Source organism: Dysidea avara, chromosome 5, assembly GCF_963678975.1.
Source record: "Dysidea avara chromosome 5, odDysAvar1.4, whole genome shotgun sequence".
NCBI classification, from domain to species: Eukaryota; Metazoa; Porifera; class Demospongiae; order Dictyoceratida; family Dysideidae; genus Dysidea; species Dysidea avara.
In genome coordinates, this window is record NC_089276.1 from 782278 (window position 1) to 800064 (window position 17787).

Here is a 17787-nt window from a genome sequence, read left to right on the forward strand (position 1 = left end):
TGTGTATACAGTTCTGAGTAAAAGAATTACAAAATTTTTCATATCTCATTTACTGTGTTATTCTATTCAGTAGACAAAACCTTTCAACACTTGACTGTGGAATGAATAGCACTACAGCCAAACAGGTGCTGTAGCTATACGAGGTGTGAATTCAAGAGAAAGCAGCCTGATTGTGATTACAAAACAAACACAACTAGCTACAGATCACACACTGCATATACAAATTATTACACATACCACGTATGTTGTGAGAGCAGCTACATTGTAATCCCATATGTGTAACTAAACAAATAAACATTTCAGTTTTCATTTGAAATTGCTTAAATCTTCGCCATGGCAAGTCTTGTGCTACAAGCCATTATCAAAAGGTAAACAAACCCCTGATTTAGGATAGATCCCAGAGTTCTCTAGGATACCATATGGTGAACATATCCAAGGGTCTTGTGTTGCATTCTGCCATTGTAGTAATGACTGCTTCATCTCTAGCAGTAGCTGTGAGTGTGAAGGGTCACCAGCTAAATTATTCAGCTCCATTGGGTCACTACGCAAGTCATACAGCTCCCACTGAGCTCTGTAGTAGTATTCATTCAAAGTCTTGTACCAGTGAGTAGCCTGGCCAGCCATTGTGTTCTTAAGAATATCCTGGAAGGTCGGAGATACGTAGAAATCTTGGTCTATGCTGAATGGCATTTTGAAGTTGATGTTGTGGATCAGTTTGTGTGTGCTAGTACGTACCACCCTCATAGGATAGTACATAGTGACCTCATGAAGGTTGTGACTAGCAAACACTTTATCCCATCCAGACTGTGGCTCATCTTCAAGAATGGGCAACAGGGATTTCCCCTGAAGTACCACAGGCCCAGGTCCAAATAAGGTATAATTAGGGTATGGTACTCCTAGCCAGTCAAGTATAGTTGGAACAATGTCAGTCAAACTGGGCATTGCATCACTGATCTCTCCCCATCTCTTTTTAGAATCTGGAGAAGACACAATCATTGGTTCAGCCATACCAGGGTCATAGAGGTTGGTACGTCCTGAAGGGAATGGTATTCCATTGTCAGAGCTATACATAACTAGTGTGTTATCAGAGAAGCCATAGTCATGAAGAGCTTCCAGAATCAGCCCCACCCCTTGATCAAGCCGACCAATGGTACGATACTGTGCAGCAATGTCTTGCCTTGCCTGAGGTGTATCAGGAATGAAGTAGGGTACAATGACATCATCAGGGTCATACTCGTCAGGATGCCAGTCAGGAATACTGCCCATATTAGGAGTGCTGTCTCCAAACTTCTCACAAAACACACCAAATTGAGGGTTGGTGTGTCCGCACCTGTGTGGGTCATGAAATGCTACATAAAGGAAGAAGGGTCGTGTATCATTGCTTTCCTCTGATAGAAACTTGTGCACTAAGTTCTTAATCAGAGTGATATTCCTGCCTATCTGGTTAATGGGATAATTTTCTTCGGTGTAAGAGAAGTCAAAGGGGTACACATAATCGGGACCGACATGTTTTTTGCCAATAATCCCAGTACGATATTTCCCAGCGTTATTCAGGATAAGTGGTAAGCTTTGCACAGCATCAAAAGAGTTGAAGTGATGTACTGTGTGGTGTAGCCCATACATGCCATTCTGGTGTTGTGGCAGTCCTGTTAAAATGGCAGACCTACTTGGCGAGCAGCTACTAACTGACGTGAAGCCACGTCTAAAGGTAACCCCACGTGTTGCTAGCTGGTCCAAGTGTGGTGTCTTACAAACTGTATTGTTGTAGGTACCCATCTCAAACCCTCCATCATCTGAAATAATAAGCAATACATTCCTGGCCTTATCTCCAGACACTGGTGATGGTATTGAGAAAATAATGATAGAGATTGCTGTGGACAGAATTTGTACACATCTTAGAATTACACCAACAATACTAACCTGCAATTGTTGTTAACACCACTGTCATATTTTACTCTTGCACAAGATCTTCAACTGCTAGCTACGGCTACGTAATCGCCTTTGTTTACATTCTAATTAATTCGCGACATGTGTATTCGTTTTAATGCGCACGTACGTTAGATGGGAAGGAAGCGGACAGCTTCGCCAGTTAGCAACGACACGAGAAAGAAGAAGAAGAAAAGAAGCTCAGAAAAGTGAGTGGTAATGGCGGCATAGTAAACAGCATGTTAATGTGCATACATTTCAGGGACCGCCATAGTCACAAACACAAGAAGCACGGTCACGTTACTAGTGGTAGCAGAAAACACGAGTCAGTTAGTGAGTCAACAACACACCACAAAACTATTGCACTAGATAGTATACCAGATAGTCTACTACCTCATCGGTCACTTGTAAACTACATCGATGACTGCCCCAAACTATTAGATGAAGTGTTCTCGATATTTTCTGAAGAAGAGATTTCCAGCATGTTGCCTGATATATTGAAGGGAATTGAACTTGATGAGGTGAAGAAGTTGTGCTATGATCAGCTGAATGGAATGGACACGTTAGCCATCAAGGACATTATCCAGTCACCTAGTGATGGAGTTGGTGAGAATAAGCATGGTGAGGTTAGCACTGGAGGTGATTATAAAGCAGCATCACGTGATCCCCATCATGAATCACATGAGCTGTGTAAGGAAGTGGGTGAGCATCTGCCAACAGAACTACTGTCACCTGTAAATGAAATGGACACTTCTTCTGTGGAAGTGGACACATTACTTGCTTCTTGTGATGAAGCTGTAACCAGCAATGCTACTGATATCTTGTCGTCCATGGTTGTTGCCTCAAGTGTGACAGAGGCCACTGGTCATGGTGAAGACAGCATCGAACTATCTGCCACTGTTGGTGATGATATTGACAGAGAACTGACGTTGAGTGTGTCATCACAAGGAAGTACTAGTAGTCATAACACAACAACAACAACAACAACAACAACAACAACAACAACATCACAAGTCTCTAAACCATTCACAGAACCAGATAAAGCAAAGACATTATTGCATAAGACTGTAGCAGCACAGCCGGTCGTCAGTGATAAAGACGTAATACCCTCACAAGAACCAACCTCACAGCCAGCTGTGCAGTCAGCAGTTGTAGATAATAATGATGTTAGTGAAGCTGCTGTGTTAACAGATCTTGAGCAACAGTTACGTCAGAAAGCTCTCCAGTCACAGCTGAAGAAACAACAGCAAGATAAGCTGTTGAATGAGTTACGAGCTAAAGAAGAACTCTTACTGAGGCAAAAGGCACTGCAGTCAATGCTGGCTGCTAAAAAGAAGAAAACATGATATTTATGTAATATAGTATGTATATAACCATAGATCTATGATATAACCATAGAATGATAGTAGTTGCGTAGTGACGTCACCAACCCGCAAATCTAATCTATCGGTAGTGAGCAAGATACTCTTTAGATAGCAAGGTATTTAGTGCTTGTCATTGTTTCGTTCTACTGTACCAAGCATGTCAAACTCTACCAAAGCATCGGTAAGCAATGTACTAGATGAAAAGGCTTATCAGTTTGGTTTGTAGGCGCTACTCTGTGATGGAGCTACGATATCGCTCTGGTCCAAGTCCCGCGGGATGTTCGTTATTCTGGACGAATCCGGCCATCTTAGCGCAAATGGAAAACGACAGAAAGCTGGTAAGTGATTTTATTAATCTGTATGACTAAAATATATCCGAGATTGTTATCCTTTTCTATTTAATATGAAATATTTCAGAAATACCTGCCGGCATTGCTAAAGGCACGAATTGGCTTATTTTTTTTAAAAGCAAGAAATATGCTGCAGCTAATTTGCTGATTTTTAAGAGTTATAACAATCAACTTTTTTATCACCAAGAAAATTGACATCAATATACTCTAATAGAACAGTCAGCCAGCAAATTATTAATACTGAGCAGTCATTTCATTGTTGCTGGGACTCCTCCCTTAATCTGAATATTTCATAGGACCACAATGTAATTACCAGTTGGAGTGGCCTCATAGGTGTGGTCACCTCAATGGTAAACACAAGGGCAAACCTACTAGCTAATTACAGCCACATGCATACAAAGAAGTTGTGGAGATTTACGAAGTTTTTGCAGATAGTTTTTATTGTATTGAAAATTTGTATTCACATATCTTTTCATTCAAAATACGTGTTTCAGATTCGTAATTATCATGAGAAGCAATTCTTGGTGATCAAGATGATACCAAATGAAACACTTGGTATATAGTTCCGGTGAAGCATTCTCGTGATCCCAATAAGTTATAGTTATATCTCATTACGAGGGTGATATCATTGTTATTACACGAGTCCGAGGCGGAGCCGAAGACGAGTGTAATAACTATGATATCCGAGTATACGGGATATAACTATTTTATATCCCAGTGCGCAGGAGTGTGCAGACGTTTACGGATAGTAAATTAAGTTCCAGTTTGAGTTCCTGTCACTGCTCAAGATTTCATCTGAATTGTGTGGAGATTCTACTTCGTAGCTACAAGAGAGACCTTACATACTGCCTACAAACTGTAGCGAAGGGTGGTGTTATGAAGCAGCGGTTCCAGGTACGATTCGCCTTTGTCAGAAGTTGGTATGGTGGTGTCGCGTAGTGTGCAAGAGAAAGTAAAGACCAACAAGTGGCTACTGTAGTCCGAGATAGAACGATGAAGCTAGAGGAAGTTAGTTCTTCACCATAGTGACCGTTGGGAGTGATTGCTGGAGCGAAAATCGTCACGGACTATTCTTGACATTTGTTAAACTATCGTATTGGTAACTTGTAGTGTTATTGTGTAAAGGATTAACAGTTTTCTTGTAAGATTTAGCTAGTTTAAATGCTGTATTAGTGTGTTTTGTATCAATATTTCCTTATTTGGCTCTTTGTTCCATTGGTAAACAATGCCATTCGTGGTTATTATGATGTCACGAACGAGACTGAGTGGCTCCGCAACAGGGTGATAAGTTAGTTATCACTGAGTGATAACTAATATATCGTACAGTAGCAGCGCCGCTCTGTCTAGCTGTAAGGTAGTTATAACCCAGCGCGGCGCTTTGATACTCCCACGCACTAGATTGATTTGTCATGACATGTTTGGAATGATTTCCCTGCTAGCCTATTGCTGAAGGATTCTAACAAGCCATAGTGAACATGTGTAAACTATTGCTAGTCAAAATGTTGCCAAATTTAGGGGGTTAAATTTCTGAGCAAAATAAATGCTGTGTTTTGGCATTGTCTCTGTTTGGCTAGGCCTGACAAGCGATGCACAGTGAAACTTTAACTCCCTAGAATCAATCCAGCGATTTGCAAAGATTTATTAAAGAAATTTTGTATGTGTGCTAAAGTTGAAATATTATCATGAGCTGCCGACAGCGTAGCCAGTCTGTGATGATACCTATTAGCAGAAATGTCCCAAAACCTACAAAATTAAAATAATCAATAAATATACAAGTTGCATTATTTGCAGCTGCTTAATTGCTTTGATCTTGATTAGACTTATCACCCTAATTTTGCCATTGCAGGCTTTGCAGTGGACCTCTATTCTCCACTTTGGAGCCAAACTTCTTGATAATATGGTTGTAAATTTACCAGCTAAGAGCACATCTCTGTGATCATACAGTACGGTAGTACTTTATATTAGGGATCATGGAGAGCGTAACCAAGCCCAAAAGTGCCTTCGGTATGATCCTAAAGGCTTCCAATAAATAGTTACGAAATTAAAAGCCTGCCTGTCTGTCTGTCTGCCTACCTGCCTGCCTGCCTGCCTGCCTGCCTGCCTGCCTGCCTGCCTGCCTGCCTGCCTGCCTGCCTGCCTGCCTGCCTGCCTGCCTGCCTGCCTGCCTGCCTGCCTGCCTGCCTGCCTGCCTGCCTGCCTGCCTGCCTGCCTGCCTGCCTGCCTGCCTGCCTGCCTGCCTGCCTGCCTGCCTGCCTGCCTGCCTGCCTGCCTGCCTGCCTGCCTGCCTGCCTGCCTGCCTGCCTGCCTGCCTGCCTGCCTGCCTGCCTGCCTGCCTGCCTGATTCCTACAGGCAAACGTAACTCGATAATGGCTAAGGCTATGGGCTTGATTTTTTCATCGTTCGACGTTGCTTTGTCCCGAGACGTGCCTTTTGGCACACCGCAGTACGTACAATGCACGCATCATGGACTTACCTTTGTCTTCCTTTGTGTCCCCATTTCTATTTGCTGACAGCTTAAGGTGTCGATTCGCAGTAGCATGATGCATGGCTTCCCTACAGTATGTTTGTAAATGGGAATCGTCTGTATTTTCCGTGGTGACTGGACTGATTGCAGAGACGATTCTAACACTGTTCTTCGTTTGTATCGTTGTGTAACATAGTTGAAAGTGAAGCGTAATGACTGCTGCACTTTTGAGGCAGTAATTATAGTTGGGGGCACACGAATCGTTGTATTTTTGAGGTGACTGGATTGTTGCAGAGGCACTTCTTCTGTTGTTTTTTTTGTCTGTAGCACTGTGTAACGGGCTGAACATAGCTGAAAGCGAAGCGTAATGGCCACTGCACTTTTGAAGCAGTTTTTGATAGCTGGGCGCACGTTTAGACGAAAACATTTCAGAAACATTAATTCAGGTACCATCCTTTCTTTTGATGCAGTATGCGTGGGTTCACCAGTCATAATAATGTTACAAAAAAAGTAAGCAAACAAGTTTAAGGAAAAATTAAGTTCGATTAGGGATCATAGAAAAAAAAGTAGGGAAACAAGGGAGGTCGCCTACACCTGCAGATATACTAGTGAACATTATTCAGTCTTGGTCTTGGGGTATATATATAGACTGAATTAGGGATTAAATGTTCGCTAGTATATCTGGAGGTGTAGGTAACCTCCCTTGTTTCCCTACTTTTTTTCTATGATTCCTAATTGAACTTAAATTTTTAAACTTGTATAGTTACAAACACATCTCCGTTGTAATATTGATTCATACTCCTTATAAAGCTAATAAACAATAGACCACTAACCACACAATATAGCTATAGTTGAGTCTTCTATAGTAGGCACACAGCTAAGCTGCTGCAAGTGATGTTGTACACCTGTAGCTATCTCTATATAATTAATATTTTACAAGGCTGCATGTACAAATCAAATTTATTACTTTTCCAACTGTCTAGCACTATAACTCCAACATAAAAGGCCGAAACCTTGGCTGTCCACTCTTTGTTACTATATATAGAAGCAATAAAATGAAAACAAACAGTCTGGTTTTGCTCAACTGATCACAATTGACACTTGTTTCAAATAGAATCATGATATAGATTTGTATTATAGTTGTAGTGCAAAGTTAGCAGAAGCTAAGTAGCATGGCCTGGGCCCTACCAACTGACTCTGGTGCCCTACCAGTAGTTTTGTACAATACTCCACTAGTACAGTCAAATGCTCTAATAGAACAGTCAAAACACTAGGACTTGTATATATTTGTTACATGTGGGGTTGCAACCCCTGACTACTGTTTCTTGAACCAAACTTCCACATTGCAACTTCCATACTAGTTCCTAGATCAACCACTGGAATAGTAAAGAGGGAAATATCTTATAGTAGGGACATATGGACAAGGTTTCTGAGCAGGAATTCCCCCCATAGTTTTAGCAGTAATCAAATATACCTTTTAATGACTTGGCAACACAAAGCTGTAGTGAATAACACCATGTAGCACAACTGCAACATACATGTAATAGTTGTAACACGGGCATGAGGGCTTTGCCTGATATGTATGCCCGACTGTTGAAGGGCTGGAGGGCATACATATCAGGTAAAGCCCTCATGCCCTGTGTTACAGCTAATAAGTAACACTTATCAGGCTGATAGCCTGTACAGGGCAATCAATCACTCTAGCCAATATGAGTACAGCCACTGGATGTATTATATATGCATACCTAAAATTTTAGATTATGGGTCAGCAACTAGTACATTCTGGTTATGTTCAGTTACGATGAACGGACATATCCTAGAGATATCACGGAGAATTTCGGTTACGCGAGTTTAAGGTTTTAATCAGTACTATTGAATCATTTTTGGAAAAAGTACAGAGTTGACTAAAGGCCTAGATAGATAACCTTACTTGTAGAGTGATTATTCCGTGCAAAGTGGTAGTTTCATGATGGGGGCATGTCCATATTCGAAAACATGCGGAAACGATCAGTGAATAAGCTATACCACTAGTTCTCACCTTAGCCCAACGTTTTTCAACTCGTAGGATGGTGAAGATAACAAAACGCTCTCTGTCTGAGTAGTTTTTATGGCAAAATCCAAACCATGCATCCTAATCACGTGAGTATTAATCGATCCCCACAATTGATTTCAGCCTCAACATCTATATAATCACTGCCCAGTTGTAGCCTGGCTACATTTCATATGTAGTCCGGCTAGCTGGGCTACATACGAAATGTAGCGGCTGTTTGATCTGAGGTGTGAAAGTGTTAACATTGTATAATGTATAATAGTAATTTGGAGTCCATTCCTCAGAAGGATCTAGAAAGTGAAGATGAGATTGAGCTCTCTTTTTGTATTTAAAAGATCGAGATACTCTAATAAAGCAGTCAGGAAGATTACACTATACCACATTTTTATGTGTTTAAACCATATGCTGTTCTTTTGTGATCCTATTTGCATGTGATCAGTGTAATTTTGCTATTGTTTTTTAGTGACAACATGATTCCTAACATGTTATTTTGCTACAAGGTGTCTCAAGTCTTTAACAACTACACATATTTGTGTTGTATCAATAGAACTGTGGAAATCTTTGTAGTTAGAAAACTAAACCATCTGATGATGTACTTTTTTATATTTATGGGATGTTCCGGACCATACTAGATTGGGCTTCTTTAATACTGTTATGTGTATATACAAATTTTCGAGGTGCATAGTTTTTGCAGATTAAGGATTTTCACAGTATGGATCACTTGCTTTTCACTATTATAAGAGTTGACTTGATAATTTTTTTTAGGATGAAAATTTTACAGACGGCTAAACAACCATGAAATCCACGAAAATTACATCCGTAAAAATTTGTGTGCATACAGTAGCAGGCAATAACCAATTTGCCATATCAGATCATCTATATATGTCGCTGTGAATTAGAGGGATTTAACATCTCTGTATGCAGATAGCATCCAGCAACTGGGGAGTAATGTTCTTGTTATCGTAATACAGTTATGTGCAGTATAGTTAAATGAGTAATGTTCTTGTTATCGTAATACAGTTATGTGCAGTATAGTTAAATATTGTTGACTCTTTATCATTGCTAAAGGTTGAGCCGGTGTTTTGTGTTATTAGATCAACTGTCATGTTAGTGTTGCTGTTCTGCAAGTCTTGTAGGAAATTTTAGATAGTTACTAATTACAGTTCTCTCTCTTTTTGAATAATACAGTAGAGGTATAATTCAAGGGATCCACAACTCCCTTGAATCTCGTACAGCCCTCTTTGAATCTTGTTGAAATCTCTGGTTTTGAAATATGAAATCTCAGAAAATTGTGCATATTTCTTGTATACTTCTGTATTTGCAGCATCACGTGCTCTGATTTACATGCTATGAAATCTTAAAATCTTGTCGTAAATTGCTTGAAATCACAAAGATTTGAAATCTTGTACAGAGTTGCAGACCCCTGGTATAATTGTGCAGATCTTCTGGTCAACTTTTAAAGTACTAGCTGACCGAATTGCTCCTCCAGCCTGAATTAAAGAATTAATAAAAATGTCACAACCCATGTTAGTGATCATTAATTTTGTGTACTGTTACGTTGTTTAGCTTTATAGTGGCTATACTGTTACTGTCAAGTCTGATATGAACTTGTTCCAACAGTTATTTACCATCTAATCCATAAAGCTCAAGAAAGTCACCAGATGGTATTAATGACTATATAACATTACATGTAACCATAATGTTATTATAACTACCTGACAATTGATAGATTAATTGGGTTGTTGTAAATTAAATTTTACTGACCAGTAACTACCTCAATAATGATAGTGCTGGCTTCCCACATATAACTATATAGACCAAACCAAGAGTTCATAATATGTGACCTAATTTTAGAAAACCGTCGATATCCGCACAATTTTCAAAATGCTTTTTATTTGTTCTTTGTTTTCTACAGGGACAGAGGAATGGACTAGCTAAGTTTCAGCTTCATAAGTTAAGCAGCATTGAAAGTACAGCACTAGACAGTCGGACAAGCAAATAAATTGATATGTACAGAAGCTATCGAGAAAAGAATCTACAGGTGCTTACATAAACCATCATAACTTACTGATACAACGACATACGGAATTGAATCTTTGCTCATTGTGTTCGCCATGAATTTGTGCATCCACCAAGGTATAGTTTTTGCCCCAGGCATGCTTCTGTATTTGAGAAGGAAGGCAAATTCACTGAAAAACGATCGTCGGTAAATTCTTTCGTCACCGCAACATAAACAAACCTCTGTAACTTTGAAATCCGTTCATGTATGGAGATGAAACAAAGATTTTTGTACTCCCTATGAACAGGTGAACACGATGATGCCCAGGATTTATCCATTGGAGGCTTAATTTGCCCACCATTGAAGCGATAAAAACTTGCATAATTTTTTTTCTGGAGCTGCATTTTTTACCCCTAGTTTTTAAATGCGTTTTATTACAAAAGTACCATTGTGCGTATATCGACGGTTTTCCAAAATTCGGTCATATATATTATGAACTCTTGACCAAACCAATAAATCAATATTAAGGACAAACATGCAGTAGTTAATGACCACTGTCTACCAAATTTGTGATAATCAAAAACTCTTTTCTAGTGTGGGAAAAGTTTGATATTATTGTTATGACAACATCATTATAAAGCCATGGCTGGAATAGGTGGGGATTAAAATTAATATCCACTTGCATATCTGCAGGTGTAGACAACCTTCCTTGTTTATTATCTATCAAGCTTAAAATTCCTAATTTCTTCTTGTACTTTTTTGTTTACCTTTTCACAACATAATTATAACTGATGAACCTGTGGCTGCATATATACTGCATCATAAGATGGTGCCTGATTTATCGTGAAATTAATTGCGTCTACACGCTCTCCAACTATTACAGAAAAATAAGGTGTTTCAGCTATGTTCAGCCCATTAACCAGCATTACCAGCAAAGAACAGTGCCCTTGCAATCAATCCATTCAGTATGTAAAACATGGATGAGATAGTCAACACCAGGAAGACATTACAGAGTATTGGAAATTGACACCTTTTGCTGTTAGTGAAAAAGAATGGGACACAAAGGTTGCATACTGTGGTATACTAAAAGACACTTAATTGTCGGTCTGAAGTAATGTCTTACAAATCAAGCCATTAGCCTTGGCTGTTATTGAGTTTCACTTGTATGGAGGTATTAGGAAGCAATTACGTCAGTCAGGTCAGTCAGTAGAAAATTCCACTGGATAAAAAAGAAATTCGTAACAATCAAATGGAAGCAATTCAGGTCACATACTTTTGGGCTTGGTTTTGCCTAGCCAAAATGCAAAGGTCAGGCTGTTTTCTAAGATTGTATATAAAGCTGGCAACATTTTTATGAGATTTGTGCATATTTCCATGATCCCTACCTGCTATGGGCCATGTATGATCGGTGATCACTAGCATACAGGGTTCTGCCCACACTGGTCGGCTGTGGTTCAAAGCAACCAGTACCTTTAAAAACCGACCAGTACCCTCTTAAATCCGACCAGTACAATTACACTGATACATGTGCAATATACCCTAATATAACACACAGCATTAGGGCTGTACCGACACCGATATTATATCGATATCGGTACCAATATTACGAGTATCGGTATTGGTCAATTGCAAGTCTACAGTACAGATACTTAACTTGAGTACTGTCAGTACTAGTAAAAGTACAATAAGTACTATTAAAAGAACATAATTAGCATAAGTGACTTTGTGTACAAGTGGTAAGATCCTGGACTATACTGTGAGTTGTCCTGGGTTCAATTTTCCAAGTGGTTATGCATTTTTTTTCGTTTTGGAGGGTTTTTTGTACCACTTTTTTGGTAATACATTTTTGTTGTATGACACTACTCTGACGTTATACTGGCCAAGTTTGGTTTGTGAACAATGTTTAGTAAATTCAACACAGCCATAGTGATTACAATGTAATCTTATTATGCTATATCTCACAATATTACATATCGGTTACAATTATTAATTATCGGCTGAATATCTAATATCGGTTTATTAGAAAACCTGTATCGGAAATAGACAATAAATATCGGATATTGGTATTGGCTGTAAAATGTGGTATCGGTACAGCCTTACACAACACAGTTCATGCTAACTTTGGCCACTGCTCAGGAATTTCTGGGAAGAACCCTGAACATAGGAGCGTTGAGGCAGGAAATTTTATTTTAAAAACCTTTAGATACTATTTCATAGTTTTAAACTCTAATAGTTACAGTCAACCTCAAGAAATAATATATCTAAAATGGTGGCTATATGTTTGATCAGACAGTCATGATCACATATGACAATCTAGTAGTTGCTTTAAAACCACAAGAAAGTTGTAATTCTTTAGGTAATGAGCTATAGTTTTTATAGTGCAAAGATCACCTCTAGTGAGGTAATGAGCTATAGTTTTTATAGTGCAAAGATCACCTCTAGTGTATACAATGTGTGCATTCTTGTAGTTGTAATGTTAACAGAATAAGATTGATATTTTGTGTATAATATGTTAATGTAATGTCGTGACCGCCATACGCCATACCTTTGTGTAGCTGACTGGACAGTGCATATCAGAACAGATGGGACGGTAGCATTTCAAAATCAGGAACATCAGAGGAAGTGGCTACGTATTAAAGATGACATTACTGACTGTGAGGTAAGTTGATCACATGATCTGATCATGTGATTTGAATTAATTTCATTAGTGACTTGTATTCAACATGTACACATGTAGGGTGTTGGGGGAAACTACTGTTATTTCTCTGCTGTTGACCATGGTAAATATGTATGTATTTTAGTGTTGTTGTAGTTGTTGGTGTCATTGTGTTTACATTGTCAAAGATTAGTTTGTTATAGTGTCACGTGCACTTGTAGACAACAACTACATCTCACTACAATCAGATACAGCCCCAGGTCAACATATCGGATTTCTCCCACACACTGGTGAACTCAAGCCAGCCTCTAAAACACCTAGAGATGACGAGGATGGACAGTTTGTGGTGATTGTTGAACAAAATGTAAAGATAATATATGATGAAGTTGTTTATAATTATTATGTATGTTTTGCAGGCACCTGTACAAGTGCCCATCCCTTCTGGTGTTGAGGTGAGTAATTGATAACCAGGTGCATGCCCTAAAGGCCAACCATGGCTACACAACTGGTTTCCTATAATTGTTTGGGAAAATTGTGATTCAGTGTGTGAGGCATGTCTGTCCAGCGTATCCACATGAAGTTTTTATGTGATATACAGCCAGTGTGTGAAAGGCTGTATTAATTAAGCCTCTATTAAAATTCTGGGATCGTAACTTTGTTCTTCTTTATGCAGGTTTGAACACAGGTTTCTGAGTACACCGTTTCTAATGGCTTGATACACCATTTCAGCAACTGAATGAGGTCAAAATGGGTCTTATGTTTTACTAGGAATGATGACATCCCTTTAAGATGAAAGGATGTGTGTCCCTTTTGTGCATGCACAAAGACAAAGGGATTTTTGTCTAACATATTACGGTGGAACCTTAGTTATCTGGACCCCACTCATCCGGATTCTCAGTTAACCGAACTACAGAAATAACTGCTCTATTAGAGTAGTGACTGTTCTATTAGGGTAGTTGAAAATACTGATATTTAAAAAGATCTTTATGCTATTTTAAGGTTATTTATACACAATTTCAGAGTTACGGACTTATCAGACTTATGGACCACCCCTGGTCCAAAGGGATTCAGATAACTGAGGTTCCACTGTACAAGACAGTTCAAATATTTTTGTAGTGTGACGTTAGTCAATTTGACTGGAAATTTTCATAGAAGAAAATGTGTTAATAAATTTGACAAATCAACTAAATTTGTCATCTTTGTCTGGTACCTTTAACAGTGGGTGTTTAGATCAAATATTACTTCATCAAAGCTAATGGAGTATAGATTGATCGGTTTTTCTTCCCGTCAAAATTTCCTGTCTCAAGGTATTCCATAATAAACTTTATGGTAGATCAACTCCCTAACTGCTATACTTAGAAAAGAGTCATATTAATTGGGCACCTGAGTTAACACATCAACTTTGTTGTTTATAACCACTCCGTAATTGTGCCAAGTTTCTTCTGTCAATTATTATTTGTTTTTTTTGCTGTATATCCCATAGTTACTAACAGATGGGGCTCATGTGATGTTGCTTAGCAGGAATGCTGGTTGTACAATAGTCAATGACAATGGTGTGGTCACCGGAGCAGGGGGTAGTGATGATTCAGGTGAGATATCCCTTATTAGGTATCACAGAAAGAATCAAATAATATTCTGGAATTGATCATAGAGTAGCAGAGCAAATCTGTCATAACTAATAAATATTTTGTGATTCAATTGGAAAAAAGGTGCCCACCAATACCTATACAATATGAAGATGTAGTGGTTTAAACTATTCTATTGCTTGCTGCTTTCTGGTGGCTAAATTTTCATCACAGTATACACTGGCTTTTATTGTATTGGTAGAGTCAAGAGTTGGTAATATACGTAGTAGAGAGAGTGTCATAATTATATTCCTGTAGATGGGCATATTGTAATGATGCATCACTTGTAACATTTCTCTTTGTATATATTGTATACATGTCTAACAACATTACTGACAACTGAAGTAATATGAACTCTCAATGCTTCTCACTGAAGCTCTATGGGTTTAGACAAACAACATAAACATTTCTTGCTAGGTTATAGTCACAAATAAAAGTTATTTTGAGTTTGTGTGTGTGGCAGAATGCCAATTATATTTCACAAAGCAAATCACAACACCTTGTCGTGACGTTTTACGATATACCCTTATATGGGATAACAGTTTAGTGACATAAAATACTTTTTTTTTAAATTTTGTGCAAAAGGGTATAGCTACACTTTTGAAAACCTGGTGATGTTTTTTCCTGCACCAAGTCTTATCCACAGTTTATCAGATAACTGTAATTTTCTATAGCCACATTTGTTGTGGTCGACAAGGGAGACGGAAAATTTTCTCTTCAGAGTAAGAGTAATCCGAGCCAGTTCCTGTGCATCAAGGATGATGAGGTCACCTTCACTGGTGTAGGGGGTAAATACTGCATCTTTACCGTAGTTGAAATTGGTAAGTGTAATAATGATCAGTGTATGTACATAACTGCAGGCAATTAATTGGATTGAGAGCTTGAGGCAAAAACACCCACACTGACATACTATATCCTACACTATACACAATGTGCACACACACACACTACACACACACACACACACACACACACACTACACTATACTACACACACACACACACTACACTACACACTACACTACACACACACACACACACTACACACACACACTACACTACACACACACACACTACACACACACACACACACTACACACACACACACACTACACTACACACACACACAAGACACCACAGTTATACACTACACTACACACACACATACACACACACACACACACACACACACACTACACTACACACACACACACACACACATACACACACACACACATACAAGACACCACAGTTATACACTACACACACACATACACACACACACTACACACACACACACACTACACTACACACACACACACACACAAGACACCACAGTTATACACTACACTACACACACTACACTACACACACACACACACACACACAAGACACCACAGTTATACACTACACTACACACACACACACACACACACACACACACACACACTACACACACACTACACACACTACACACACTACACACACACTACACACATACACACACACACATACAAGACACCACAGTTATACACTACACTACACACACACATACACACACACACACACACTACACACACACACACACTACACACACACACTACACTACACACACACACACACACTACACACACACACACACACACACACACACACACACACACACACACACACACATACAAGACACCACAGTTATACACTACACACAGTGCAGTTGTACACATGCTTCACTACGTACTTGTATGCACATACACACTACATACCTCACTATACTTGTATGAATATGTTTACAGTAGGTAAAGGCTATGTGGCTTTAGAGTCAGTGGAGTATCCAGACTATTATGTTGGCATTAACAAAGATGGCACCTCTAGATCACCTAGTGACACTCGTCGTGGACGAAATGGCCAATTTTATGTAATTGTCAATCAGGAAGGAGCAGTAGTAAGTCACAACACAGTGTAATAGTCAGTGATAACAGTGTTACCATGGTTGTTTAGCCTAAACCTGCAAGAACTATTACTCCTGACACTAAAGATGTTACTTCCAACAATAGGGGAGATAACCCTACCGACTACTGGCTCTGGGTGTTGATAGCTGTTTCCACCGGTTACTGCTGTTATATTCTCTATGATAAGATCAGTGACCAGCAATAGTTCAACTGTAGGAGATTCTGTAGTTCAATTAACTCTTCATGAATATTGAAAGAATGAATTATATCACTAATGCTATGCTGTGATTGGAAAGTGCTTGAGTATGGAAGCATCCCTTAAAAATTTTAGCTAGCTATACATTTCAATAATAATTTTATCTTATAAATGCAAAAGGTAGGGGAAAGTGTAACCTGTTTAATGAGAGAAGGCCAATCACATTTGTAAGAGAACATCCATCACTATAATTGTCACTATAATTGTCATGAAGTATAATATCATACACCTCCAGCACTCATATAATATTGGCCATGCACTTGTATTGATCATGATTGTTCAGGTGACCTGCTTAAGTTGATTTGTGTAGCTATGGCATGCATGTTTAGGTATAAACAAACATGATCAATCACCATCTTGACTGTACAAGTATAACTGTAGTATTGGCATCATGAAGATGCATGTTAGCTATTATGGAGTTATGCACATGTAGATCCATGCATTGAAACTTTTAAAGTACTAGCTATAATAATAGTTATAATACACAATGTTTAGTCAAGCCACTTGACTAACTGTTATGGTGTTGCGTATACTGTACTTAGTGAGTATTCTGCAAAGTAAACCATGTACATTACCCTGTATACTGCTACATAGCAAACTGTGAATTACAGTGAGTATAGGGGTGCATGGTGATGTATAGTCAATGTCCTTCTTCAGTCATATTACTTGGCAATAGCTACTGAAAACTATTGTGATGAATTTTGTACTTCACATAACTATCAAGTGTGTGATGTGTTTAAATTTGTGGTCTATATAATATTATTTGATGGAACCTAGCTATATTACAATTGTCAATTAACCTTTCAGTTTAGTTTTTCAGTATGGGGTATACCACAGCTAAAATATACTAGCCAGAGTGACAGAGCAGATGAAGACCTAAGAGGATAAAGCTCAATTGTGATATATGTTTACTGGGCTGTGGAATGCCAACATATACTAGACTTTACCAGTCAATCTTATCCACCCATACTGGTATGGTATGTACCAGTCAGAGCCGCATGTCAGTGTGGAATGTGCATGGTGCCTCCTCAAGATAGCTTTGAAAAGATGAACTTTCACCCTCTAGGTAGATTGTTCTATAATCAAATTTAATTATAAGCGGGATACTTGTATGCGCTGTGTCTTCTTCCAATAATACTGGCTGTTTA

At 38.8% G+C, this 17787-nt stretch overlaps 3 protein-coding genes across 3 annotated transcripts; 2 read left to right on the forward strand and 1 right to left on the reverse strand.

The window, feature by feature from the left end:
* Window positions 1–150: 150 nt before the first annotated feature.
* On the reverse strand, window positions 151–2033 carry LOC136256921 (N-sulphoglucosamine sulphohydrolase-like). Its single transcript, XM_066049992.1, has 2 exons — window positions 1921–2033; window positions 151–1871 (listed from the first exon to the last, which is right to left on the reverse strand). The coding sequence occupies exons 1-2, from the start codon at window positions 1946–1948 to the stop codon at window positions 349–351; spliced, it is 1551 nt and encodes a 516-aa protein (XP_065906064.1). The 5' UTR covers window positions 1949–2033; the 3' UTR covers window positions 151–348.
* LOC136256922 (caspase activity and apoptosis inhibitor 1-like) lies at window positions 2011–3351 on the forward strand. The gene is made up of 2 exons (XM_066049993.1): window positions 2011–2135; window positions 2189–3351. The coding sequence occupies exons 1-2, from the start codon at window positions 2062–2064 to the stop codon at window positions 3270–3272; spliced, it is 1158 nt and encodes a 385-aa protein (XP_065906065.1). The 5' UTR covers window positions 2011–2061; the 3' UTR covers window positions 3273–3351.
* Window positions 3332–16671, forward strand: LOC136256923 (uncharacterized). Its single transcript, XM_066049994.1, has 10 exons — window positions 3332–3471; window positions 3517–3628; window positions 12710–12813; window positions 12892–12934; window positions 13032–13174; window positions 13227–13262; window positions 14294–14399; window positions 15110–15256; window positions 16228–16376; window positions 16433–16671. The coding sequence occupies exons 1-10, from the start codon at window positions 3448–3450 to the stop codon at window positions 16586–16588; spliced, it is 1020 nt and encodes a 339-aa protein (XP_065906066.1). The 5' UTR covers window positions 3332–3447; the 3' UTR covers window positions 16589–16671.
* The last annotated feature ends 1116 nt before the right edge of the window (window positions 16672–17787 follow it).